We start from the raw sequence: 27,070 nt of genomic DNA, 5'->3' as shown, positions 1-27,070 counted from the left end.
TGAGTCTGGCTCTGATGCCCCAACTGGAGCGTCATGGCATCATCCCTCATAGCTCACGGCAACCTCAAACTCCTGATGAACAGGAATGTCCAGATGTGGACAACCTGAAACTTGCAACATATAAGAGAAATAATTGCATCATAAATTCTTAAGCAATGAAAATCTTTTGCAAATGTGTCTGATTCTGGGTGTGAGCTAAAGTAACAGCTGTGAACTAAGAGGAGGATCTCAGTCCAATGTAACTACACAAGTGCGCGGGCGCGTGGAGGCCGTGGGAGGAGGCGGGGCGCGCGGGGCGGGGGCGCGCAGCGGTCTCTGCAGCCTGTGGCGCCGTCACCCGTCGGACTCGCGCGGTTAGAGGGAGGCGCAGCTGCCGCTGCTGCTGACCGGGCGCGCGGGGACAGTTCCGGGCTTCGCGGGGGGCCAGCCTGCCGTCCCGGCGGGTCCCGTTATCATGTCGCTGAGGCAGCGCCTGGCCCGACTGGCCGGCTGGCTGCAGGAGCCGCAGAAAGTGGCCCGTTTCCAGCGGCTGTGCGGGGTGGAAGCGCTGCCAAGCCGCTCCGCCGACCTGAGGGAGAATGAGGAGGCGGAGGCGCCCCGAGCCGGAGACCCCCGGCGGCGAGAGCGGCAGGCGAGGGCCCCGGGGGAGGCGCGGCCGCCCAGGGAGCGACCGCAATCAGTGCCCCGCCACGCCGAGCGGCGGTGGGGCCCCCAACGGCCTGCGGAACAGGCTGGCCGCCCAGCTGGGCCCGGCCTCGCCACCGCGCGCGCGCGCGCAACTCGCTGACGGGCGAGGAGGGCGAGCTGGCCTCCGTGAGCAACGGGCCGCTCTACTACCTGTTCTGCTTCGGCCCAGAGTTGGGCAACGAACTCTTTTACATCATGTTCTTCCCCTTCTGGATCTGGAACCTGGACCCCCTGGTGGGCCGGAGGCTCGTGGTCATCTGGGTGCTGGTCATGTTCCTGGGCCAGTGCACCAAAGACATCATCCGCTGGCCCCGCCGCCTCGCCGCCCCTGGTGAAGTTGGAGGTCTTCTACAACTCCGAGTACAGCATGCCCTCCACGCATGCCATGTCCGGCACCGCCATCCCCATTTCCATGGTCCTCCTCACCTATGGCCGCTGGCAGGTAAGAATCCCTCCCCTTTCCCCGCTCAGCTTGGGGCAATTAAAAGCTTGGAGTTCTCTTTGCTCTGTACAGTTATTTTAAATTTGGCCAGTCTGCTCCAAAATCTGTCTTTCTACCGTCTGTCAGTTTCCTCAAACAGGCCTTTCTGGGTTTAAAAAAATTAAGTAATAAGGGAGGCCTAGAGATTGGAATAATTTCTGTTGTGATACCAGAGCCCTTCTTAGAACCCAAAGGGAACACCTTTAATGGAGTAATACATTATGGTTGGACTTTGAGTTTTTAAACTGCTTTAATTACTGGGCTCACTGGGCTTCACACCCGCCCCGGCCAAACTGCAACAAAAAAATAGCTGGGAGTTGTCGCGGGCCCCTGTAGTCCCAGCTACTAGGCAGGCTGAGGCAAGAGGCTCGCTTGCGCTCAAGAGTTAGAGGTTGCTGTGAGCTGTGACGCCTCAGCACTCTACCGAGGGTGAAATAGTGAGATTCTGCCTCTAAAAAATAAATAAACTGCTTTAATTCTTGTGATGCGCAGTGGAAGTGTATTTTCCTTGTAACTGATTGTTAGGAAACTATGACCCAGTTTTATAGTTAACATATGTTGTTTTCCCTAAAACTTATTCTATTTCAGACATAGGTATTAGGTAAAGTCATTAGATTCACTGAGACTGTTTATAAAACCTTAGTATAATTTCAAAACAAACGTGCTAGTTCCAAATAGTGAAGTAAAGAATTTTCAGCTGAAATCTACCCTTAATGGAAGTTAATGGAGCATGGTCTCAAGAGATGTTGTTGCTGTTTTGCTGATAGAAGGTTTAATAATCTTCTGGACCATTGATCTGCAAGTATCAATTGTTAGGCTACAGCAGTGTTATTGTTGCAATAACTCTAAAAAATGCATGGTTTAAAAGTTTTTCTTAAAGATAGGGTCCTTAATCAGACTGGTGGGTTTATAAAAGTGGCAAATAGGACAGCAAGGTCAGCCTGACCATCAAAAAAGTTTTTTTTTTGTTTGTTTTTTGGAGACAGAGCTTCAAGCTGTCACCCTCAATAGGGTGCTGTGATATCACAGCTCAAAGCAACCTCAAACTCTTGAGCTTAAGCAATTCTCTTGCCTCAGTCTCCCAAGTAGCTGGGACTGCAGACATCCACCACAACACCCAGCTATTTTTTTAAGTTGAAATTGTCATTGTTTGGCAGGCCCCGGCTGGATTTGAACCCACCAGCTCCATTGTATGTGGCTGGTGCCCTAGCTGCTTGAGCTACAGGTGCCTAGCCAGGAAAGAGTTTTTAATGGTAGTTATTTTTATTTTGCCTACTTCTTTTGGCCCTCCAATTTTGAGTTCTCCATGGTCCATAAATGTTACTTAGGTTTAAAACTAATTATCTTTCTGCACTGGTCTTTTGTCTATTTGCAAGAAAAGGCAAAAAAAAAAAAAAACTAAATGTCTTTTGTATAGAAGAACTGTTTATTCTTAGATTTCTGGGATTGCTTTATTTGTCTTTTACATTGTTAAAAGATTTACTTATGCTGTAAATCAGTCCCTTAATTTAAGAATAAAGTGTGTTCCGTCTTCAGTGACAGTAAGGAAAAAAAGAATAAAGTGCATGATTATGGCGATTCTAAGGAAGCAGACATCCTCTATTTTCCCCCTTTACAGAACAAAATCTTCTTAGATCGACAAATACACATTAATGCCAAAACTCCTTTCTGATAACCTTACTTATCCCACGTTTGATTTCAGTGTAGATAAAACTTTATCCCCCTAGGTACTCTGTGTAGTGCATCTCTCTTAAAATAACATGGAAAATATGTAATGTGCATAGTGAGGATGACAGGATTAGGAGGGAAGCGTCGTCTGGAAGTCTTTTCCTATTTGTGAAGCAATGCTGCCTGTTTGCACAATAAATCAATATCTGAAATTTTTCGTTTAATCAAAATAGTTCATAATCTAAGATTGTCAGTGAACTGTGTTTGGCATGGTATTTGCTCACTAGCTGATGTTTCTCTTATTTTCATGGGACTTTTAGGATTCTATAAAAATAGGGCCTGTTATAACACCTCAGCAAGTAGCTATGTTGTATGCTATGATATTAACAGTCTCAGTAAGAGAAGTTTCTATTTTTGCTCTTTATGTATTCAGGACACATGCTAAACAGGAAGTCTGAGAGCAGTATAGCTGGATTGTTTATGTGATGTAGCTATCAGTGTTCTCACATTTCACGGTTATCTGAATTACCAAAATAAGCTTACATTGTAGTTTTTAAATGATCTAGTATTTAATTACCGGTTTAAATGATCTAGTATTCACGGTTATTTGAATTACCAAAATAAGCTTACATTATAGTTTTGTTTTGTTTTTTTTTTTGTAGAGACAGAGTCTCACTGTACCGCCCTCGGTAGAGTGCCGTGGCGTCACACGGCTCACAGCAACCTCTAACTCTTGGGCTTACGTGATTCTCTTTCCTCAGCCTCCCGAGTAGCTGGGACTACAGGCGCCCGCCACAACGCCTGGCTATTTTTTTGTTGTTGCAGTTTGGCCGGAGCTGGGTTTGAACCTGCCACCCTCGGTATATGGGGCTGGCGCCCTACCCCTTTGAGCCACAGGTGCCACCCATTTTGTTTGTCTTTTGAGTCTTTGCATGTCCGAAGTCTTCCTATTCCCCATCTTATACTTGAGTTGTGAGAAATAGGACCTAGAATAAGGAACCCTCCCAAGGACAGTAAGATTGGGAATAGAAGAAATGAGTGTAGATATGTTGTTACTTATAATTGGGAGCTAACAGATGGGCACACACAAGCACAAAGAGCTGTAAAGGACCCTGGAAACCGAGAGTGGGGTGGGGATGAGGAATAAAATCTTACTTATCAGTACAATGAACATTGTTCTGGTGATGGGCACACTAAAAGCTCTGACTTAAGCATTATACAAGGTATCCATGAAAAAAAATTTGTATCCCCGTAAAATTTTAAAATAAAGGAAAAAAAGAAATGAAGGTGGAGATAAAAAATGTGTGGTAAAGCTAACGACTGAAAATTCAGAAGTGGATTCTGGTTTGGGTTTTTTTTTTTTTTTTTGAGACAGAGTCTTACTGTGCCATCCTCGGTAGAGTGCTGTGGCGTCACAGCTCACAGCAACCTCTAATTCTTGGGCTTAAGCAATTCTCTGGCCTCAGCCTCCCAAGTAGTTGGGACTACAGGCACCCATCACAACACCCGGCTATTTTTTTTTTTTTTTTTGGTACTTGTCATTGTTGTTTACCACACCTGGGCTGGGTTTGAACCCACCAGCCCAGGTGTATGTGGCTGGCGCCCTAACCACTGAACTACAGGCACTGAGCTAGGAGTGGATTCTGGAAGACTTCCCAAATACACTTACCTGGAATGCAGTGTTGAAACATGCAGAAAGTGGTGTCTTTCGTCTGTAATCCTAGCATTTTGGGGGGCAGAGGCCAGAAGTCTGAGACCACCCTGAGGAAGACAGATAAGTTTTGTCTCTACAAAAAACAAGAAAATTAGTCAGGCACAGTGGAGCACGCCTGTAGTCCCAGCTACTTGGGAGACTGAGGCAGGAGGCTGCCTTGAGCCCAAGAGGTCGAGGTCGCAGTGAGCTATGATAACACCATGTCACTCCAGCAGGAGCAACAGAGTGAGAGACCCTATCTCAATTTTAGAAAGCAAAGAAAAGAAAGAAAGAAACAGGAGAAATGGAGATACCTTAAAATGGCAGGCTTACGTTCCCACCTTCCATCTGTAGATCCAGTGCTCAAGAGAGGTTTCAGTCAGTTGTGGAAAATAAGGGATACTCTATTTTTGTATATCTGCGTTTGTAGCATTGTTCAAACTTGACCTCTCCAGGTACATTTCTGGCTGCTGTTAACTCTCCTCCTTCAGTAGCTGTTTCCATCTTGTGGCAAAATCTGAAGGAAACTAAAAAAAAAAAAAAAGTGTAAAGCAATGTTTTTCAACCTTTTTTTTTTTTTAAACCTCACAGCACACTCAAACCTATAGTTAAACTTCCATATCACACTTAAATTATGTTGATCAAAAAAAAAAAAGAGTAAAAAAAAGAAAAAGGAATATACTTACTGTGCCTTGAACTTCTTTTGATAATAACTTAACCATCAGGTGTATCCAGATTAAGTAGAATTATTTTGAAGTATTTCTCTTTTTCTATTGTCTATAAGATTTGGCATGATCTGTTTTCAAAAATTATCTTTTATTTTTGTTTATAAATATTAGTTTTCTCTTCTTTGATACTTTGGGAAAAAAATAATAAGAAGAGGTTAATCTGACTCCATACTGAAACTCAGAGTCAAAGCAGTCTATAATAGACATACTCTTTTTTTTTTTTTTTGTAGAGACAGAGTCTCACTTTATCACCCTCGATAGAGTGCCGTGGCATCACACAGCTCACAGCAACCTCCAACTCCTGGGCTTAAGCGATTCTCTTGCCTCAGCCTCCTGAGTAGCTGGGACTACAGGCGCCCGCCACAACGCCCAGCTATTTTTTGGTTTGCAGTTCAGCCGGGGCCGGGTTTGAACCCGCCACCCTCGGTATATGGGGCCGGCGCCCTACCGACTCTTACTTGACAATGTGAATGTTACTTTCTTTGCATTACTATTATTATTATTGCTTAATACTTTGTTGCAGCAATTGTCTGATTTCTTTTCTGAATGTATTTGATTTCATTCGGTCTTTGCAAGGTTTTTGTTTCTGTTCCCTACCTTAAACATTGTTATTGTTGTTACATTTTAAGCTTTTTAATTTTGTGAAGGCAAAAAGTGGGAGCCTAGTGAACACATGTATATGTGAAAATAAAAAAATTAAAAAGTAAAAGAACTTAATCAATGATTTTTAAAAATTTCACAGCACATCTAAGATCCTCTCATAGCACACGAGTGTTCTAAGGTATAGAATAAAGAGTTTCTAAGCTGGCTGGGGGTGATGGCTGCACCTGTAGTCCCAGCACATTGGGAGGCCAACACAGGTGGATTGTTCGCTCTCAGGAGTTCCAGACCAGTCTGAGCAAGAGCAAGACCCCGTCGCTACTAAAAATCAAAAAACTAGAAGGGCATTGTGGCAGTTGCTTGTAGTCTTAGCTATTTGGGAGACTGAGACAGGAGGATTGCTTGGGCCTAGGAGTTTGAGGTTGCTGTGAGCTAGGATGCCTCGACACCCTATCCAGTGCACAGAGTGAGACTCTGTCTCAAAAAAAGAAAAAAGAGTTTCTAAGCAATGGGTGATGAGGGAGAATAGAAGTAAGAGACAGGCTGACAAACGGAAGGTCAGTAAAGGGATCACGTAGTTCTACTGAACAGAGTTTGTCACCGAGAGACTGGCTCTGGCTCTGTGCAGAAAGAATGTCCACAATTTTTCAAAGAGCAACATGAGGATATAATAACTTTTATGCTACTTGTTTTCTCCCTAATGGAAGCTTCATTTTCACTGGGTCTTCTTCAAACTCTCCTTCTGTCTGGAAACCTGGTAGCAGAAATAATGGAAGAGCTATCCCTGCTGCCTGTATCTGAGCACTGTAGCTATTGAGAAGAAATACCCCTAACTACACTGAGCTTCGATGTCCAAATTTCAGATCTGGTAAAGTGCTAATGACAAGCCTACTGAAGAGAAATCCGGGACCGTCTGAACCTGACCCTGATCTGTTCCCCAGTTCCTACCCTTCCATCCTTTCAGTACTTTTGGATATTTGCTAGTTGTCTTTGATTTCTACTGTTTAACTTCAGTGCATGTAAGTGTTATTTTGCTTGTATGTATCCTAATTAAGAGTAACTAGAATTTTTTTTCTGTCTTTTTTTTTTTCTTTTTTATTGTTGGGGATTCATTGAGGGTACAATAAGCCAGGTTACACTGATTGCAATTGTTAGGTAAAGTCCCTCTTGCAATCATGTCTTGCCCCCATAAAGTGTGACACACACCAAGGCCCCACCCACCTCCCTCCTTCCCTCTTTCTGTTCCCCCCCCCCGATAACCATAATTGTCATTAGTTGTCCTCATATCAAAATTGAGTACATAGGATTCATGCTTCTCCATTCTTGTGATGCTTTACTAAGAATAATGTCCTCCACGTCCATCCAGGTTAATACGAAGGATGTAAAGTCTCCATTTTTTTGAATGGCTGAATAGTATTCCATGGTATACATATACCATAGCTTGTTAATCCATTCCTGGGTTGGTGGGCATTTAGGCTGTTTCCACATTTTGGCGATTGTAAATTGAGCTGCAATAAACAGTCTAGTACAAGTGTCCTTATGATAAAAGGATTTCTTTCCTTCTGGGTAGATGCCCAGTAATGGGATTGCAGGATCAAATGGGAGGTCTAGCTTGAATGCTTTGAGGTTTCTCCATACTTCCTTCCAGAAAGGTTGTACTAGTTTGCAGTCCCACCAGCAGTGTAAAAGTGTTCCCTTCTTTTCACATCCACGCCAGCATCTGCAGTTTTGAGATTTTGTGATGTGGGCCATTCTCACTGGGGTTAGATGATATCTCGGGGTTGTTTTGATTTGCATTTCTCTAATATATAGAGATGATGAACATTTTTTCATGGGTTTGTTAGCCATTCGTCTGTCGTCTTTAGAGAAAGTTCTATTCATGTCTCTTGCTCATTGATATATGGGATTGTTGGCTTTTTTCATGTGGATTAATTTGAGTTCTCTATAGATCCTAGTTATCAAGCTTTTGTCTGATTGAAAATATGCAAATATCCTTTCCCATTGTGTAGGTTGTCTCTTTGCTTTGGTTATTGTCTCCTTAGCTGTACACAAGCTTTTCAGTTTAATGAAGTCCCATTTGTTTATTTTTGTTGTTGTTGCAATTGCCATGGCAGTCTTCTTCATGAAGTCTTTCCCCAAGCCAATATCTTCCAGTGTTTTTCCTATGCTTTCTTGGAGGATTTTTATTGTTTCATGCCTTAAATTTAAGTCCTTTATCCATCTTTAATCAATTTTTGTGAGTGGGGAAAGGTGTGGGTCGAGTTTCAGTCTTTTACATGTAGACATCCAGTTCTCCCAACACCATTTATTGAATAGGGAGTCTTTCCCCCAAGGTATGTTCTTGTTTGGTTTATCAAAGATTAGGTGGTTGTAAGATGTTAGTTTCATTTCTTGGTGTTCAATTCGATTCCAAGTGTCTATGTCTCTGTTTTTGTGCCAGTACCATGCTGTCTTGAGCACTATGGCTTTGTAGTACAGACTAAAATCTGGTATGCTGATGCCCCCAGCTTTATTTTTGTTACAGAGAACTGCCTTAGCTATACAGGGTGTTTTCCGGTTCCATACAAAACGCAGAATCATTTTTTCCAAATCTTGAAAGTACAATGTTGGTATTTTGATAGGAATGGCATTGAATATGTAGATTGCTTTGGGAAGTATAGACATTTTAACAATGTTGATTCTTCCCATCCATGAGCATGGTATGTTCTTCCATTTGTTAATATCCTCTGCTATTTCATTTCTGAGGATTTCATAGTTTTCTTTATAAAGGTCCTTCACCTCCTTCATTAGGTATATTCCTAGGTATTTCATTTTCTTTGAAACTATGGTGAAGGGAGTTGTGTCCTTAATTAGCTTCTCATCTTGACTGTTATTGGTGTACACAAAGGCTACTGACTTGTGGACATTGATTTTATATCCTGAAACATTACTGTATTTTTTGATGACTTCTAGGAGTCTTGTGGTTGAGTCTTTGGGGTTCTCTAAGTATAAGATCATGTCGTCAGCAAAGAGGGAGAGTTTGACCTCCTCTGCTCCCATTTGGATTCCCTTTATTTCCTTGTCTTGCCTAATTGTATTGGCTAGAACTGCCAGCACTACGTTGAATAGTAAAGGTGACAGAGGACAACCTTGTCTGGTTCCAGTTCTAAGAGGAAAAGCTTTGAGTTTTACTCCATTCAGTAAAATATTGGCTGTGGGTTTGTCATAGATAGCTTCAATCAGTTTTAGAAATGTGCCACCTATGCCTATACTCTTCAGTGTTCTAATTAGAAAAGGATGATGGATTTTATCAAATGCTTTTTCTGCATCTATTGAGATGATCATGTGATCTTTATTTTTGCCTCTGTTAATATGGTGGATAACGTTTATAGACTTGCGTATGTTAAACCAGCCTTGCATCCCTGGGATGAAGCCTACTTGATCATGATGAATGACTTTTTTGATGATAAGCTGTAATCTATTGGCTAGGATTTTGTTGAGAATTTTTGTGTCTATGTTCATGAGTGAGATTGGTCTGAAATTCTCCTTTTTGTTTGGGTCTTTTCCTGGTTTTGGTATCAGGGTGATGTTTGGTTCATAGAATGTGTTGGGGAAGATTCCTTCTTCCTCAATTTTTTGGAATAATTTCTGCAGTACAGGAATAAGCTCTTCCTTGAAGGTTTGATAGAATTCTGGAGTGAAGCCATCTGGACCAGGGCATTTTTTGGTTGGAAGCTTTTTTATTGTTTCTTTGATCTCAGTGCTTGAAATTGATCTGTTCAGGAGCTCTATTTCTTCCTGGCTGAGTCTAGGGAGAGGGTGTGATTCCAAATATTGATCCATTTCTTACACATTGTCAAATTTCTGGGCATAGAGTTTTGGTAGTATTCAGAAATGATCTCTTGTATCTCTGTGGGATCAGTTGTTATTTCCCCTTTATCATTTCTGATTGAGGTTACTAGAGATTTTACTTTTCTATTCCTCGTTAGTCTGACCAATGGTTTATTTATTTTATTAATTTTTTCAAAAAACCAACTCCTTGTTTCATGAATTTTCTGAATGATTCTTTTGTTTTCAATTTCATTGGTCTCTGATTTGATTTTGGATATTTCTCTTCTTCTACTGAGTTTAGGCTTAGATTGTTCTTCTTTTTCCAATTCCATAAGATCTCTTGTGAGATTGTTGATGTGCTCTCTTTCTGTTTTTCGAATGTAGGCATCTAAAGCGATGAATTTTCCTCTCAAAACTGCTTTTGCAGTATCCCACAGGTTTTGGTAGCTTGTGTCTTCATTGTTGTTATGCTCAAAGAAGTTAATGATTACCTGTTTTCTTTCTTCCTGCACCCATCTGTTATTCAACAGAAGATTGTTTAATTTCCATGCCTTTGGGTGGGGTCGACCATTTTTGTTAGAGTTGAGTTTCACCTTTAGTGCCTTATGGTCTGAGAAGATACAACTTAAAATTTCAATTCTTTTGATTCTGTTGATATTTGTTTTGTGTCCCAGGATATGATCAATTTTGGAGAATGTTCCATGGGGTGATGAGAAGAATGTATACTCTTTATCTTTGAGATGGAGTGTTCTATATGCATCTATCAAGCACAGTTGTTCTAGGGTCTCATTTAAATCTCTTATATCCTTGTTTAATTTCTGTTTAGAGGATCTGTCCAGCTCTGTAAGAGGAGGGTTAAGGTCCCCTGTTATTATGGTATTATCAGATATCATATTGCTCAGACTGAGTAAGGTCTGTTTTAAGAATCTGGGAGCATTTAAATTGGGTGCACAAATATTTAGAATTGAAATATCTTCTTGTTGTATTTTTCCCTTGACCAATATAAAGTCACCATCTTTGTCTTTTTTGACTTTAGTTGCTTTAAATCCACATGTATCTGAAAATAAGATCGCAACTCCTCTTTTCTTCTGAATTCCATTTGCCTGAAAAATTGTCTTCCAACCCTTGACTCCGAGCTTTAATTTGTCATTTGAAGTCAGGTGTGTTTCTTGCAGACAGCAAATGGATGGCTTGTGTTTTTTAATCCAGTCAACCAATCTATGTCTCTTCAGTGGGGAATTCAAGCCATTAACATTTATGGAGATAATTGATAAGTGTGGTAGTATTCTATTCGTCTTATTTTGTGAGAGTCCATTGCTTAGTTTTATCTTTTGCATCAGTGTGGAGGTTAGGTTCTGTCCTTTAATTTCTGAGTTCTTACTTTGCTGCTGATCCATTGTGGTGGTCAGTGTGCAGAACAGGTTGAAGTATTTCCTGTACAGCTGGTCTTGTTGTGGCGAATTTCCTCAATATTTGTATATCCGTAAATGATTTGATTTCTCCGTCAATTTTTAAGCTTAGCTTAGCAGGGTACAGAATTCTGGGCTGGAAATTGTTCTGTTTAAGTAGATTAAAGGTAGATGACCATTGTCTTCTTGCCTGGAAAGTTTCATTAGAGAAGTCTGCGGTCACTCTGATGGATTTGCCCCTGTAGGTCAACTGGCGCTTACTCCTGGCAGCTTGCAGAATCTTTTCTTTTGTCTTGACTTTGGACAGGTTCATCACAATGTGTCTTGGAGAAGTTCGGTTAGAGTTGAGGCGACCTGGGGTCCGATAGCCCTCTGAAAGCAGTGTGTCAGAATCTTTGGTGAGATTTGGGAAATTTTCATTTATAATATTCTCTAGTATGGCTTCCATTCCTCTGGGGCATTCTTCTTCCCCTTCTGGAATTCCTATAACTCGTATGTTGGAACGCTTCAGAAAGTCCCATAATTCTGACAGGGAACGTTCTGCTTTCTCTCTCTTCTTTTCTGCCTCTTTTACTATCTGAGTTATCTCAAAAACTTTGTCTTCTACCTCTGAAATTCTTTCTTCTGCATGGTCTAACCTGTTGCTGATACTTTCCATTGCATCTTTAAGTTCCCTGATTGACTGTTTCATTTCCTTCAGCTCTGCTATATCCTTTTTATATTCTTCATATTGTTCATCTCTTATTTGATTCTGTTTTTGAATTTCCTTTTGGTTATTTTCCACTTTATTAGCAGTTTCCTTCATTGTTTCCATCATTTCTTTCATTGTTTGCAACATGTGTATTCTAAATTCCCTTTCTGTCATTCCTAACATTTCTTTATAGGTGGAATCCTCTGCAGTAGCTACCTCATGGTCCCTTGGCTGGGTTGTTCTGGACTGGTTCTTCATGTTGCCTGGAGTTTTCTGCTGATTCTTCCTCATGAGTGATTTCTTTTAACTGTTTCCTTGCCCTAATTTTCCTTTCACTTCCTCTTGCTCTTTAAGTTCTTGTGCCTGTGGACTAAGGGTTACAGGACCAGAAGGGTGAGAAGGTTGAGGAGCAAAAAAGGGATGAAAGAAAGGAGGACCGAGTGATAAGAAAAAAAAAGAAAAACAGAGAAAGGAGATGGGGTGGGTAAAAGGAATATTGACAAAAAGAAGAGAGGGACAGAAAGAGGGAGACAGAGCAATATAGGTGTACAGTAGGGTACTTTGATACAACCTTAAAAAAAACTCACCTTCTGGGGGTGCCCAGTTGGGTGGTTCCCTTGAGGTCAGCAGCTCTTTGCTAACCTGATCAGACACAGTACCCCACCTCCACCACGTAGAGAGGAAAGACAAAAATGCTATAAATCAAACCAAAACAAGCAAACAGAAAACTTTACGGGATAAAATTGGGTGGAAAACCAAATAATAGCGGTTGAAACACTAACAAAAATGAAGTTCTAATTATTGAAATAGGCAGCAATGGGAAATTATAATTAAACTAGCAAAATTGAGAAAGAAAAAGGATCTGTATGGAAAAGGTTGAACTTAAAAAACAAGACAACAATCTACAACATCAAAATAAACAAGAAAAACCACCAACCCAAAAAAACAAAACAAACAAACAAAAAAAAACCAACCACAACCAAAAACAAAGCAGTATATATATGTTATTGAATATTGTCTGGGCAACATGTGGTCTTCTGGTGTATGAGATGTTAATCACAGTTCTGATACGACTGGAGGCTGCTAGTTTCTCAAACCCCAGCGGGTAGACACCCTAAATCTCTCTTCAGCCCACTTAAAAGGCTCTTTGAAATTGTTCACTTGCTGAGCAGAAGCTTTCCCAGGGAAGTGCTTGTCGCTGGAATCACTGCTGAAGTGGCTATCCACTTACCCTGTGTGCCAAAACTGGTCTCCCTCTGCCCCCGAGCATTAGTGCTGCAAGGCGGCTCAGACCCCACCTTAGGCTACTTGGTCACTGGGTTACCAGTTCCCACCCAATTCTAGCTCTGCGCCCCTGAGGGCGGAGCTTGCCGGGGCAGATCGCTCACAGTGGCTGCCTGTGACCCAGAGCCAAACACTTTTAGCTCCGTCTGGCTGAGACTGGGGCCCTAGACAAAGGCCAAAGTTCTCTGCACTCCCACTCAGGCTCTCTGCAAGGCAGTTCAGCTGAGTGCCAAGTCCAAAGACACCAAAACAGTTCACAGGTAAGGCCTTTCTGGTTTGCAGTCTCTCTGCTACTGAACTTACAGTTGCGGGCGGGTTTAGACGGATTGAACACACGCGACCACTTGCCGGTTTTCCACTGTTTTAGTCCTCCTCTTGGGGTCCAGAAGTCTCTCGCTGACTCCCTGTATCCTCTCAGGGGTGATGATAGGCAGATCCCACCAGCCAGAGATGCCTGGAGTCCTATCTCTCCAGACTCATGGTGCCCAGATGCAAGGAAGCTGTTACTCGGCTGCCATCTTGCTCCGCCTCTAAGTAACTAGAATTTTTAATCGTAGATTCATGTCTGGGAAAATTCTCCATTATTATTTGTCTCTGAATATTTATCTTCCATTCTCTCTACATCTCCTCTAGAAGTTTTTACTAGAGGCATTCTGGTTTTTATATTCCTTAAATTTTCTTTCACATAGTATTCTTTTTCCTTTTTGCACTACCTTCTGGATTTTTTTTTAAATCACATCTCTCATTCTCTCTCTGTTCTTTTCTATAATGTTCTTTCCAGCCCCCTCGTCAGAGTCCCTACTGTTTCCTAAATACACTTTCATATCGTTGGTCTCCTTCAGTGTCTGGTCTTTTGTTACATTTATGGTTGGCTCTGTTGACTTTTGTAGATATTGCTTCCTTTCTTGTTTTTGACTGAGTTCCTCCTCTGAGTTATTTGTTGTGGGAATTCTATGTGTTCTATTTATGAAAGGTCCTTATGGAATCGTTTCTAATTTGGCTCTGCTAAGTCCCCATGGGTTTGTTTCTCTGGTTCTATCTGAATTTTTGTTTTATTTCTTTATTTTTGAGATAGTCTGACTCTGTTGCCCAAGCTAGAGTGCCATGGCATCAGCCTAGCTCACAGCAACCTCAAACTCCTGGGGTCAAGTGATCCTCCTGCCTCAGCCTCCTGAGTAGCTGGGACGCCAAGCACCTGCCATAACACCCGTCTAGCCCATTGCTCAGGCTGGTCTTGAACTCCTGAGCTCAAGGCATCCTATGCTTCCCAGAGTGTTAGGATTATAGGCATGAGCCACAGCCTAAAGGAGCTTTGTCTATAGGAAGAACATGCTATAAATGGGGACTTCTGACAAGCCTGAAAATATGCATAATATGAACATATTGGGACAATATGGGCCAGATTTTTGACTTGGGGTTTCTTCACCTTGAAGGCCACATTTGTACTCATGCACTTGTAGCAGAGGCTTTGGGTTTGATTTTTCTTGGTTTACTTCTTCACCATTTGTGCCCAGCCTGTTGGCCAGTTTCCATGTATATCTACGTAGACCAGTGCTGGACTTTTCTCTGTACCTCTAACAGACCAAGCAGCCTTTTCCAGCTGCTCACTTAAGGCAGAGAACACAATTACAGTTCAACCCTCTGCAGGAGACTGCAATTATGGTGTCAAGTCCTTTTTTCTTCAAAGGCTTTTAAGTCGTAGCCCCTAAGCCTTTTTTATTCACTTCTGATCCTTCGGGGCCATTTAACTTTCATAATCACTGTTCTGACACTGAGTTTCTCTTCATTTATTGGCACCTGGAAAGAGAAGAACCAGGAAGACTATCTGTAGCTGATAAATAAGAGGGTTTGAAAGTTAAAAGACAAAAACGATGCAATTTCCTTGTACTTGTGATATACATTTGTCATACTATTTGTGATTTAACTTCAAATAGCTAAATGTTCTACTAATTTGTAAGATTTATCTAAGTTTGTGTAGACTTCTTTTTTCAAGTTAAAGTTATCATTTTATGTCTGGTTTCAGAGAACCACAAAACTTCCACGTTGGAAGAGTGGGTGCTCGAGGGGAAGCAGGGTAAAGTGCATAGGATAGGGTTATAGGTTCAGGCAGATGTATTTGAGTTCATTTGCTGGCTGCAGGAATAACTGGCTGTTTCACCTTGGGTGATTTACTTAATCTCTCAAGACTTCACTTCTCCATTAACAAAGTGGATACACTAAAACCCATCTAATATAGTTGTAGAGAGGATTAGAAGTGATCACAGTAGTAACTTACCAGCGAGTAGTAAATTGAGTATTATAATGTACTCAACCCTCAGACAGGTGCTTTACTGTATTATCTCTTAATGTATGTGAGATCCTTAGTCCAATGCCTGACACACAATAAATGTCCAACAAATGTAGCTATTAGTCTCATGTAAATTTCATCCTAGCCAGAACTGATCTCCCAGCACACCTTTCACCCCACCCCACCCCTATCATTAGTCTACAAGCCTTTACTTGAATAGGATTTGGACTAGGAATGGTGGCCCAAGCACCTGTAATTCCAGCTACCTGGGAGGCTGATGCAGAAGGATAACTTGAGGCTGGGAGTTTAAGACCAGCCTAAGCAACACAAGGAGGACCACATACCTACAAAAAGTAGAAATAGTTGGCAGATGTGGTAAGGTGCACCTGTAGTTCCAGCTACTCAGGAGGCTAAGATAGGGGGATCGCTTGAGCCCAGGAGTTTGAGGTTGCTGTGAGCTATGATGATGCCACTGTACTTTAGCTTAGACAACAGATGGAGATCCTATCTCCACAAACAAACAAATAGAAACAAAAATAAAAATTAAAAATACACTGAGCATGGCAGCTGATATCTGTAAACCTAGCACTTTGGGAGGCCAGGGCAGGAAGATCATTTGAAGCCAGGAGCTCAACATCAGCCTAAGACAAAAAAAGAAGACACCGGTCTCTAAAAAATAAAAATAAAAAATTACCTGGGAGTGGTGTCTTGTACCTCCCAGCTACTTGGGAAGGTGAGGCAGGAAGATTGCTTGAGTGTGGAAGTTGGAGGTTACAGTGAGCTGTGGTCTGGCATGAGACCTGTCTGTCAAGCCAGACCACAGCTCACTGCAAGCTGGGCAATAAAGCTAGACCTTGTGTCACAGAAATAAATAAATGATAGATAGAACTCAAGCTTTAGAGTCAGACTCTGTGGATTCAAATTTGCCATTTTCTAGCTGCCTGGCCTTGGGCAAATAAATTCAGTTTCCCCTTTTTTCTCTTTTTTCTTTTTGTATAGAGCTGGAGTCTTGCTTTGTTGCTCAGGCTGGTCTAAAACTCCTGGCCTCAAGTGGTCTTCCTGCCTTGACCTCCCAAAGTACTGGGATTACAGGCCTGAGCCACTGCACCCAGACCCAGTTTCCTTATCTTCACTTGATCGTAGCCAAAAGGTGAGAAACATGCCCAGTTTCCTTATAGTTAAACTGAGGATAATAATACTTCCTTCTAGGATTTTCTTTTTTTTTTTTTTTTTTTTTTTTGAGACAGAGTCTCAAGCTGTTGCCCTGAGTAGAGTACTATGGTGTCACAACTCACAATCACCTGAAACTCTTGGGCATAAGTGATTCTCTTGCCTCAGCCTCCCAAGTAGCTGGGACTACAAGTATCTGCCGCAATGCTTGGCTATTTTTTGTTGTTGTTGTTGTAGCAATTTTCACTGTTGGTTTTTTAGCTGGCCCAGGCTGGGTTTGAACCCACCAGCCTCGGTGTATGTGGCCAGTGCCCTAGCCACTGAGCTATGGGCACCGCCCTTCTTTTCTAGGATGATTTTGGAGGATACAATCAGTTAATTCATGTAAACTATTTAGAATAGTAATTGGTACACTGTAAATCTTCAATAAATTATGGCCTTTCTTTTTTTTTCTTTTAACTCTTCTAACACTTTAATTTTTTAAGAAAAAGTGGGAACCAAATTTTACAGTGAACAAGCATTCCAGGATGGAGGCTACTGCAAATTGAGTCAGAACAGGACAAGCCTAAGTGAATAGGGCTGCCTGAAACATTTCACATCTGGCTATGTCCTATTTCCATGGGCTGTGCTTTTCTTAAGCTGTTGGAAGGCTATTACTTTTACTACTACTAGAAATTTAACTACTTCCTCCAACAACTCATTTTATTTTGGGAGTGTTCTAGCATGAATAACTCCTCAATTCGAGCTAAAATCTGCATTTCTGTGGTATCTATCAGTTGGCTCTATTTTTTTTTTTTTTCAATTTGAAAGCAGTTACTGTTTATTAACTGACCAGATTACAAAAACAATCAGGGCAGATACCTTAGTTCATTCTTCTAATAAGCCTATTGATTTTATCTTCCCTGTTACCAGCATCTCCACCTTGTAAAAAGTGGGTTGTTTTTTTCTTCATCCCTCCCCATGGAGATGATAACTTAAAGGGCCACAAGAAGTTATTTGCTTCTTTGAAGCGTTTTCCAACAGTATAGATCTCATGAATCAGATCCTGCATGCAGATGATACCATATTTACCAAGAGACTGCGCAATCAAACTGTTATCAGTCAACGCAATTCGTTTCTTATTGATTTTGCCATAACCACACTTGTAGATTAGCTCATTTACTGACTTCAGATTTGGGTACCCCCATGCAATACATGGTTCTACAGTCCTCAGCATGTTAATGGAAGCCTTGTCGAGCTTAACAAAAGTTCCATTGAAGATCTGGCAAAGGCGAAGAAGCTGCAACACTTTTCGGACCTTTGGACTCACACCATCGATACCTCTGATCCTGACGACAAATGCCAATTTTGGTTCTGCAGGTACATAGAAGTTGCCAGCTTTTCTTGCCATCCTAGCCATCCGAATCTCAGTTCTGTACATCTGCCTATATTCTTTATGATAATGCTTAGCTTTTTCATAGATAAGCTTCCTCCTTGCCTTTCGAAGCATCTTTTGGGCACACTTCTTTCTCAGACGCTTGATTTTCAGCTCTGCGAAATTCTTTCGCTTTTTTTTTAAGGGTTTCTGGCACAGCAGGAACCTTCTTTTTCTTCTCTTCAACAGCCGCCATGGTTCCAGCCGGAAAAAGAGGCAGTTGGCTCTATTTTTGCCTTCCGTAGTGCCATGGGGAGAAATCTGTTTCTTCAAGTATTTTTCATAGGCATGATTTTGAGTCCTCTCACCATCCTAACAACCTCCTAAGAGCAGGTCTTAGATGCCCACCCTCCTACAGTGGGAACACTACCCCCCAAGTAGTGTCTGATCAGTTGGAGGACTGTCACACTCTGAATATCACGTATCTGGTCAACCTTTCATACACTTAGCTTTCACCATGGACAACCAAACTCGTTCCTAACTGGCACAATATTTACATCTGTTACATCTCAATTCTCTTGGCCAGGCTGAGGCCTGGGGAGTTTACAATTAATTGATCACAACAAGTTACAGATCATTCCTTCAAAAAAGAGGATATATTGGCTGGGCTCCTGTAGCACAATGGTTACGGCACCAGCCATGTACACTGAGGCTGGTAGGTTTGAGCCCAGCCCGGGCCTGCTATACAACAACGACAACTGCAACAAAAAATAGCCAGGCATTGTGGTGGGCGCCCATAGTCCCAGCTACTTGGGAGGCTGAGGCAAGAGAATCACTTAAGCCCAAGAGTCTGAGGTTGCTGTGAGCTGTGATGCCATATCCCTCTACTGAGGGTGACATAGTGAGACTCTGCCTCCAAAAAAAAAAAAAATTACGCAAACAGTTGTTAGTAATGTTATCCAAAAGTGCCAATTAAACTGATGTATCTTGGAGGTAGAGGTAAATATCCAATATATCCTTTTTTTTGAGACAGAGTCTTACTACATCACCCTAGTAGAGTGCTGTGGCATCACAGTTCACAGCAACCTCAAACTCTTGGGCTTAAGTGATTCTCTTGCCTCAGCCTCCCAAGTAGCTGGGACCACAGGTGCCTGCCACAATGCCCAGCTATATTTTGGTTGCAGTTGTCATTGTTGTTTAGCAGGCCCTGGCTGGGCTCAAACCCACCAGCCTTGGTGTATGTAGCTGGAGCCCTTATTCACTGAGCTACAGGCACTGAGCCTGTTTGTGTAAATTTTATTTAAAATTACTCCTCTTGCGTTGCCCATAGCTCAGTGGGTAGGCACTGGCCACACACACCCAGGCTGGTGGCTTCGAACCCGGCCTGGGCCTGCCAAACAACAATGACACATACAACCAAAAAAATAGCTGGGCATTGTGGCGGGCACCTGTAGTTCCAGCTACTTGGGAAGCTGAGGCTAGAGAATCACTTAAGCCCAAGAATTTGAGTTTGAGGTTGCTGTGAATTGTTATGCCACGGCACTCTATCCAGGGTGACAGCTTGAGACTCTGTCTCAAAAAACAAACAAACAACTTTCTTATCACCAGAACAGTCACTGTCCAAAATTATTTATTTATTAATATTTTAAGTAATAAGGTGCTTCACTTACTTTTCCTTTCATTTGGCAGGCCTGGGCTGGATTCGAACCCACCAGCTCCTTTGTATGTGGCTGGTGTCCTAGCCTCTGAGCAGGCATGGTGATAAGAAAGTTAATGAACATTGAAAAGAGGAGATTTTTTTTTGATGCTTGGTGCCTGTAGCTCAAGCGGCTAAGGCACCAGCCACATACACCAGAGCTGGCAGGTTCGAATCCAGCTAGAAACAGAAAATAGCCAGGCGTTGTGGCGGGCGCCTGTAGTCCAACTACTTGGGAGGCAGAGGCAAGAGAATTGCTTAAGCCCAGGAGTTGGAGGTTGCTGTGAGCTGTGATTCTACGGCACTCTACTCAGGGTGACAGCTTGGGGCTCTGTCTCCAAAAAAAGAAAAGAGGAGATTTTTATAATCACAGGAACTGTATTAAAGGGCCGCGGCATTAGGAAGATTGAGAACCACTGCACTAGAGTGAGGGTTAGCGTGGCCACAAACTTCCTTTGAACTCTTAGTTTTAAATTCTTACCCCTCCTTTATTTACTCAAACTATGAAAAGAAGCATCCTCACCCTAGTTTTTCCTTTTTTATTCACCCATAAGATGAAGGAACTCAATCAATAAAGGAGATGAAGGCAAGAAGGACTGAGACAGGAATAGTAAGGGTCTAATTGTAATGCTCCTCTGTAGATGACCCCAGAGTACCCAGCATGGACTTGCACAGCTTTGCACATGTGAATCCCAGCAGCTGGAGTTCACACCTTGGAGCTTTAAAGCCAAAGTTGGAACATAACGACTTCAGGGGCACAGCCCGGACTCCACTTTGGGATTCACAGAAACTTCATTGGAAAAATCAAGAAAAACTCAGAGGATCACCCAGAGAGTTCTGATTGGGCCAATCTTGCCTCCTTGAAACTGTTGCTCCCAGCCAGGCATGGTGGCACAGGCCTACAATCCCAGCACTCTGGGAGGCCAAGGCAGGTAGATTACTGGAGTCCAGGAGTTGGAGACTAGCCTGAGCAAGAGTGAGAACCCAAGCTCCACTAAAAGTAGAAAAACTAGTTGGTTGTTGAGAGTGCAAAATGTAAGGACTCGCCCAAATAGAACACCCAAACAGAACATCCTGCCCAGGAAGAAATGAATATGGCAGTCCCTACAGCCCCAAATTTTTACATTCCCATCTACCTTAACCCACATGCTGACCTCTTTTTCGAACTCAGCTCACTCGCACCTGAGTGGAATAAAGGCCACGTTGCCCACACAGAATCTGGACTCCAATTTCCTTCGGTTCACCTCTCAGAATATTTTCTTATTTTTGCTCCTTAATCTCTCATGTGTCATGGCAAGCACCTGTGGTTCCTGTAGTCCCAGCTACTCAGGAGGCTGAGGTAAGAGGATCCCCCGAGCCCAAGACATTGAAGTTGCTGTGTGCTATGATCACACCACAGCACTCTACCCAGGGCAACAGAGTAAGACTCTGCCTCAAAAAAAATTTAAAAGATTTTTAAATTTCAGATTAATAAAAGCGTACATACAGTTGTATTTCATTTGTTTGCATTTCTTAGGTAGCATCCAAGTTGTAGCTGGCCACATACCCTTACATTTTGTGGTTAGGTAGGAACTTACTGAGTCTCCTCCCCCATTCCCCCACCCCCACTTGAATTTAATTGTGTTTTTCTCTCATGTGGGCCTATCATTGTTCATCTGCTAGTTTCAAATTAGTAATGACTACATAGGGCGCTTGCGTTTCCATTCTTGAGATACTTTACGAAAGAGAATGTTCAACTCCATCCAGGTAAATACAAAAAATGTAAAAGTCTCCATCTTTCAAAAATGATGTATTTTTTAATTAGTTGGACACAGTAGTGTGTACCTGTAGTCCCAGCTACTAAGGAGGCTCAGATGGGAGCACTGTTGAGCCCAGGAGTTCCAGACTGCAATAAGCTATGATTGCATAACAGCACTCCAGCTTGGGCAACAAAGCAAGACCCTGTCTTTAAAAAACAAAAACGAGGGCGGTGCCTGTGGCTCAGTCGGTAAGGCGCCGGCCCCATATACCGAGGGTGGCGGGTTCAAGCCCTGCCCCGGCCAAACTGCAACCAAAAAATAGCCGGGCGTTGTGGCGGGCGCCTGTAGTCTCAGCTACTCGGGAGGCTGAGGCAAGAGAATCGCTTAAGCCCAGGAGTTGGAGTTTGCTGTGAGCTGTGTGAGGCCACGGCACTCTACCAAGGGCCATAAAGTGAGACTCTGTCTCTACAAAAAAAAAAAAAGTCTACACATCAGGATGGTGCATAAGAAGCATGGTCTGAGTTACTGTGTGTAAAATCTTAGCTCATAGTGGACGCTGAACAAATGGGAGCTTTCTGTCCTCCTCAGGATTCTTCTAAACATTAGAAGCAGCCATGTCTGCTAGAGAAGGGCAAGGCAATTTCCTAGGACTTCTTAGCAAGACCGAACATGAAAGAGAATAAAGAACAACATAGAACTTACTAACAGGCTTTGTTTATTTAATCTTCTTTTATTTGCTTGAGGAGATAGCAAATTAAACTCCTCTTATTCTCGTATGTATCTATGTAGAAATTTTACTTGAATTCCTTTCTCCCCTTCTGAACTCAAGCCTATGTACACCCTGAGGCAGAAGCTCACCCAGGAGCTGATAACCACAGACGAGAACCAGCATTAACTGGCTTGTCAACTATCTCTGCCACCCTGCATAAACTTTGGCTAATTATATCATTTACATTGTGGTTTTACAATTTCGCCACCCTTGACAGTTCTAAAACAACCATACGAAGTATGAAAATGGGAGAGAGAACATTAATTCTAAGTACCCAGATTCTTTAAAAGCGGACCAAGAAGCTTGGAAAAACCTCCACTCAGAGGCCACTAGCTACAATGTCATCATTATCTCTAAACATTGTTGAGGGGGATAGTCAAAGCCCCACCCATAGTCTCCATGGCCACTGTCAAAAAACTTGATCAGAGTTTTTCTTTTTAATTTTTTTATTAAAACATAACTGTGTACATTGATATGATCATGGGGCATTATACACTAGCTTCATATACCGTTTGACACATTTGATGTCTTAGCACAATAACTCGGAGAATGCCAGGAAGGCTGTGTTGACCAGTGTGATGAAAATTGATCAGAGTTTTACTGAAGGGAAGGAAGGTGGCTAGGAGCAGACTTGTTCCCTGGCCCAAATAAGTTCTGTGGATGCCAAATATTACCCAATATCCTGCTGAACATAGGGACGAAGGTCCTGGTCGCATGGGTCACTAGAGCCTTGTTAGTATAAGTGTCAGAAACTTTTTCTTTTCTTTTCCATCTTCTCCCCTTCCCTCCCCTCTTTTTTCCTAGACAGAATGCTTGGCATCACAACTCTCAGCAACCTCAAACTCTTGGGCTTAAGTGATTCCCTTACCTCAGCCTCCCAAGTAGCTGGGACTACAGGCACCCGCCACAATGCTTGACTTTTTTTGTTGTTGTTGCAGTTGTCATTGTTGCTGTTTTATCTAGCCCAGGCTGGGTTTGAACCCGCCAGCCTCGTTGTATGTGGCCAGCACCCTATCCACTAAACTACCACCACACCCAGCAAGTTTTTATATTTTTAGTAGAGATGGGTTCTCACTTTGTTCAGACTGGTCTCAAAGTCCTGAACTCGAGGGATTCTCTCATCTCAGCCTCCCAGAGTGTTAGGATTACAGGTGTGAGCCACCACACCTGGACCAGAAACTTTTTCTATCCGTGCACTGACCTATAGTTAGGAAACAAACAAGCATTTATTAAAAAGCACATCTTTTTTTTTTTTTTTTTTTTTTTTTTTGCAGTTTTTGGCCAGGGCTGGGTTCGAACCCGCCACCTCTGGCATATGGGGCTGGTGCCCTACTCCTTTGAGCCACAGGCGCTGCCACCTCCCTCCACCCCCCCCAAAAAAGCACCTCTTTTTAAAACATATTTTTTTGGTGGCTCACATGTGTATTCCTACCACTCTGGGGAGGCTGACAGTTAGATTGCCTGAATTTATGAGTTCAACACCAGCCTGAGCCAGAATGAGATCCCATCTCTGGAAAAAAAGACCACTGTACACAGTTATGATTTAATAAAAAATAAAATAAAATTCAAGTGATCTGATGAAAAAAATAAAAATAAAATAGCCCAGCTCTGGCAGGCACCTGTAGTCCCAGCTACTTGGGAGGCTGAGGCAAGGGGATCACTTGAGAACTAGAGTTTGAGGTTGCTGTGAGCTATGATGCTGTGGCACTCTACCAAGGGTAACAAAGTGAGACTCTGTCATAAAATAAAATAATGTATTTTTTTCTTTTTTAAAATTTCTCCAGTATTTATTTCAAAACAAATACATGGATAAAAATCATCAAGAAGAAAAGTCAGTATAAACACTTTAAAAATAGAAAGAAGGAAATATAAGAATTTTAGCAATTAAAGCATATTTTTTCTAACCAACAGAAACAAAAAATATTTAATTCTTCTATTTGGTAAATTACTGAAGTATTTCTTCCACTAGATGTCACTGTTGTACTTGAAAAGTGGTCTTTCACTAAAGTTCTTTAGCCCCAGGATGGCATGTTTCATTCTTTCTTCTAACAGAAGACACCACCAGATTATCCAGACTGATTTTATTCCAAGATAATTTCCTTCAAAGGGAAATCAAGATGGAATTTGTTGTGCAGAATTGAGGATTTGGGCAGTGCAGTGGCTCACACCTGTAACCCTAAAACTCTTGGAGGCCAAGGTGGGAGGATTCCTTGAGCTCAGAAGTTGGAGACCAGCCTGAACAAGAATGAGACACCCCCTACACACTGTCTGTACAAATAATAATATTAAAAAAAATTAGCCGCCCTAGTCCCAGCTACTCTGGGATCATTTGAACCCCAGGAGTTTGAGGTGGTTACTGTGAGGTAGGATGATATCACTGCACTCTATGCTGGGCAACAGAAAGAGACTCGTTTTCTAAAAAAAAAAAAAGCAAGAAAGAAAGAAAGAAAAAGGAGGATTCAGCAAGATCTAGAAGCATCCAGAGCCTCCTCAAGAATGGCAAATTTGTAAAAAGCAGCCCCATAAAAAAACTTTTAATTTTCCTGTAAACCTGTTTATTTGAGTTTTGTTTTGTTTTGGTTTTTGTTTTTGAGACAGAGTCTCACTATGTAGCCCTCAGTAGAGTGCCGTAGCATCACAGCTCACAGCAACCTCAAACTCTTCAGCTTTAAGGGATTCTCTTGCCTCAGCCTCCCAAGTAGCTGTTACTACAGGCGCCCAGCACAGTGCCCGGCTGTTTTGTTATTGTTGTTGTTGTTGTAGTTGTCATTGTTGTTTAGTAGGCCCAGGGCTGGGCTCAAACCAGCCAGCCCAGGTATATGTGGCCGGAGTCCTAACCACAAAGCTACTGTGCTGAGCCCATTTGAGCTTCTTTTGATGAGCCCTTTCACTCTTTGTGACCTGTGTTCTGTTTTCATTTCAGAACCAGCTTTGTTCTGAGGATAGAAGGCAGTTAGTCTCCAATTTCCTTTCTCTCTTTCACATATCAGCCCTTTTTGTGATCCAGTTCTTCAAAACAGAAAGTATAATAATGTTTCAATTTAAAAATTGTAATACTCAAGACATTTCTCTATACAAGGAATTACAAAGATAAATAAGAACTTTTTGTGTTCAATTCCCCCCCGTCATATTTGTTAACAGAATAGGAAAAAGAAATCTCTCCAGAAAATTGTTTGTGAGCTTTTGAATGTTTCCCTATGCCTGAAGTTACATGGAAATATGACAGATGGGAGCACAGTGGGAATTTTACAGTGTCTGCCAGATACAACACTTGCTTCACAGAGAGTAGATACAGTATTTTACTGCAGAGTCAATAGGCTATTAATACTTACCAACCAACCAACAAATAAACATAAAATAAGCAAAAGATGTTAGTCACAGTTCTGATATATGGTTAACTTACTATGTAGAGCATCAAAACTCTTCTGACAAGATGATTTTAAAATTCTCAAATGTTTGGAAATTGAGCAGAATAGTTCCCAAAACAAATGGAAGAAGAACAAGAAGAAAATATAGGAGAAATTTAAAACTATTTTGACTAGATAAAATTTGTGAAATACTTGGAAAATATAGTTTTAAGTGCAACATAATAATTTTAAAGTTCAATCTGGTTGGGTGTGGTGGCTCATGCCTGTAATCCTAGCATTCTTTATTTTATTTTTTTTATTATTAAATCATACCTGTGTACATTAGTGCGATCATGGGGCACCATACACTGGTTTTATAGATCATTTGACATATTTTCATCCCACTGGTTGACATAGCCTTCCTGGCATTTTCTTAGTTATTGTGCCAAGACATTTATATTCTACATTTACTAAGTTTCACATGCACCCTTGTAAGATACACCGCAGGTGTAATCCCACCAATTACCCTCCCACTGCCCATCCTCCCCCCGCCCTCTGCTCAGTCTCCCCCTTCCCCCTATTCTTAGGTTATAACTGGGTTATGGCTTTCATATGAAAATTAGTTTCATAGTAGGGCTGAGTACATTGGATACTTTTTCTTCCATTCTTGAGAAACTTTACTAAGAAGAATATGTTCCAGCTCTATCCATGTAAACATGAAAGAGGTAAAGTCTCCATCTTTCTTTAAGGCTGCATAATATTCCATGGTGTACATATGCCACAATTTAGTAATCCATTTGTGGATCGATGGACACTTGGGCTTTTCCCATGACTTACCAATTATGAATTGGGCTGCAGTAAACATTCTGGTACAAATATCTTTGTTATAATGTAATTTTTGGTCTTCTGCATATATACCTAGTAGAGGAATTACAGGATTGAATGGCAGATCTATTTTTAGATCTCTAAGTGTTCTTCAAACATCTTTCCAAAAGGAATGTATTAATTTGCATTCCCACCAGCGTGTAGAAGTGTTTCCTTTTCTCCACATCCACGCTAACATCTCTGGTCTTGGGATTTTGTGATATGAGCTAATCTTACTGGAGTTAGATGATATCTCAAAGTAGTTTTGATTTGCCTTTCTTTGATGATTAAGGGTGATGTTCATTTTTTCATGTCTGTAGGCCGTGCGCCTATCTTCTTCAGAGAAGTTTCCCTTCAAGTCCCTTGCCCAGCCTGCAATGGGATCACTTGTTCTTTTCTTGCTTATACGTTTGAGTTCTCTGTGGATTCTGGTTATTAAACCTTTGTCGGAGACATAACTTGCAAATATCTTCTCCCATTCTGAGGGCTGTCTGCTTGCTTTACTTACTCTGTTCTTGGCTGTGCAGAAACTTTTTAGTTTGATCAGGTCCCAGTGGTGTATTTTTGAACCAGCTTCAATTGCCCGGGGGGGTCCTCCTCATAAAATACTTTCCCAGACCTGTAATCCTATCATTCTGCGAGGCCAAAGAGGATGAATTGCCTTAGCTCACAAGTTTGAGACCAGCCTGAGCAAGAGGAAGACCCCAAATCTAAAAATAGCTGAATGTTGTGGTGGGCCCCTGTACTCCCAACTTTTTGGGAGGCTGAGGCAAGAGGATCACTTGAGCCCAAG

At 41.9% G+C, this 27,070-nt stretch overlaps 1 protein-coding gene and 1 pseudogene across 1 annotated transcript; one reads left to right on the top strand and one right to left on the bottom strand.

Annotated features, from left to right (window-relative positions):
- The first annotated feature begins 454 nt into the window (after positions 1-454).
- Positions 455-27,070, top strand: part of LOC128575931 (sphingosine-1-phosphate phosphatase 1-like) — a 45,005-nt pseudogene continuing 18,389 nt past the window's right edge.
- LOC128575933 (60S ribosomal protein L7-like) lies at positions 17,371-18,118 on the bottom strand. The gene has a single exon (XM_053577752.1). It carries the CDS (start codon positions 17,995-17,997, stop codon positions 17,371-17,373), a length of 627 nt encoding a protein of 208 aa, XP_053433727.1. The 5' UTR covers positions 17,998-18,118.

This window comes from Nycticebus coucang, chromosome 23, assembly GCF_027406575.1.
Source record: "Nycticebus coucang isolate mNycCou1 chromosome 23, mNycCou1.pri, whole genome shotgun sequence".
NCBI classification, from domain to species: domain Eukaryota; kingdom Metazoa; phylum Chordata; class Mammalia; order Primates; family Lorisidae; genus Nycticebus; species Nycticebus coucang.
Note: the sequence above shows the minus strand (reverse complement) of the source record. Positions and strands in the feature narration are given on the sequence as shown.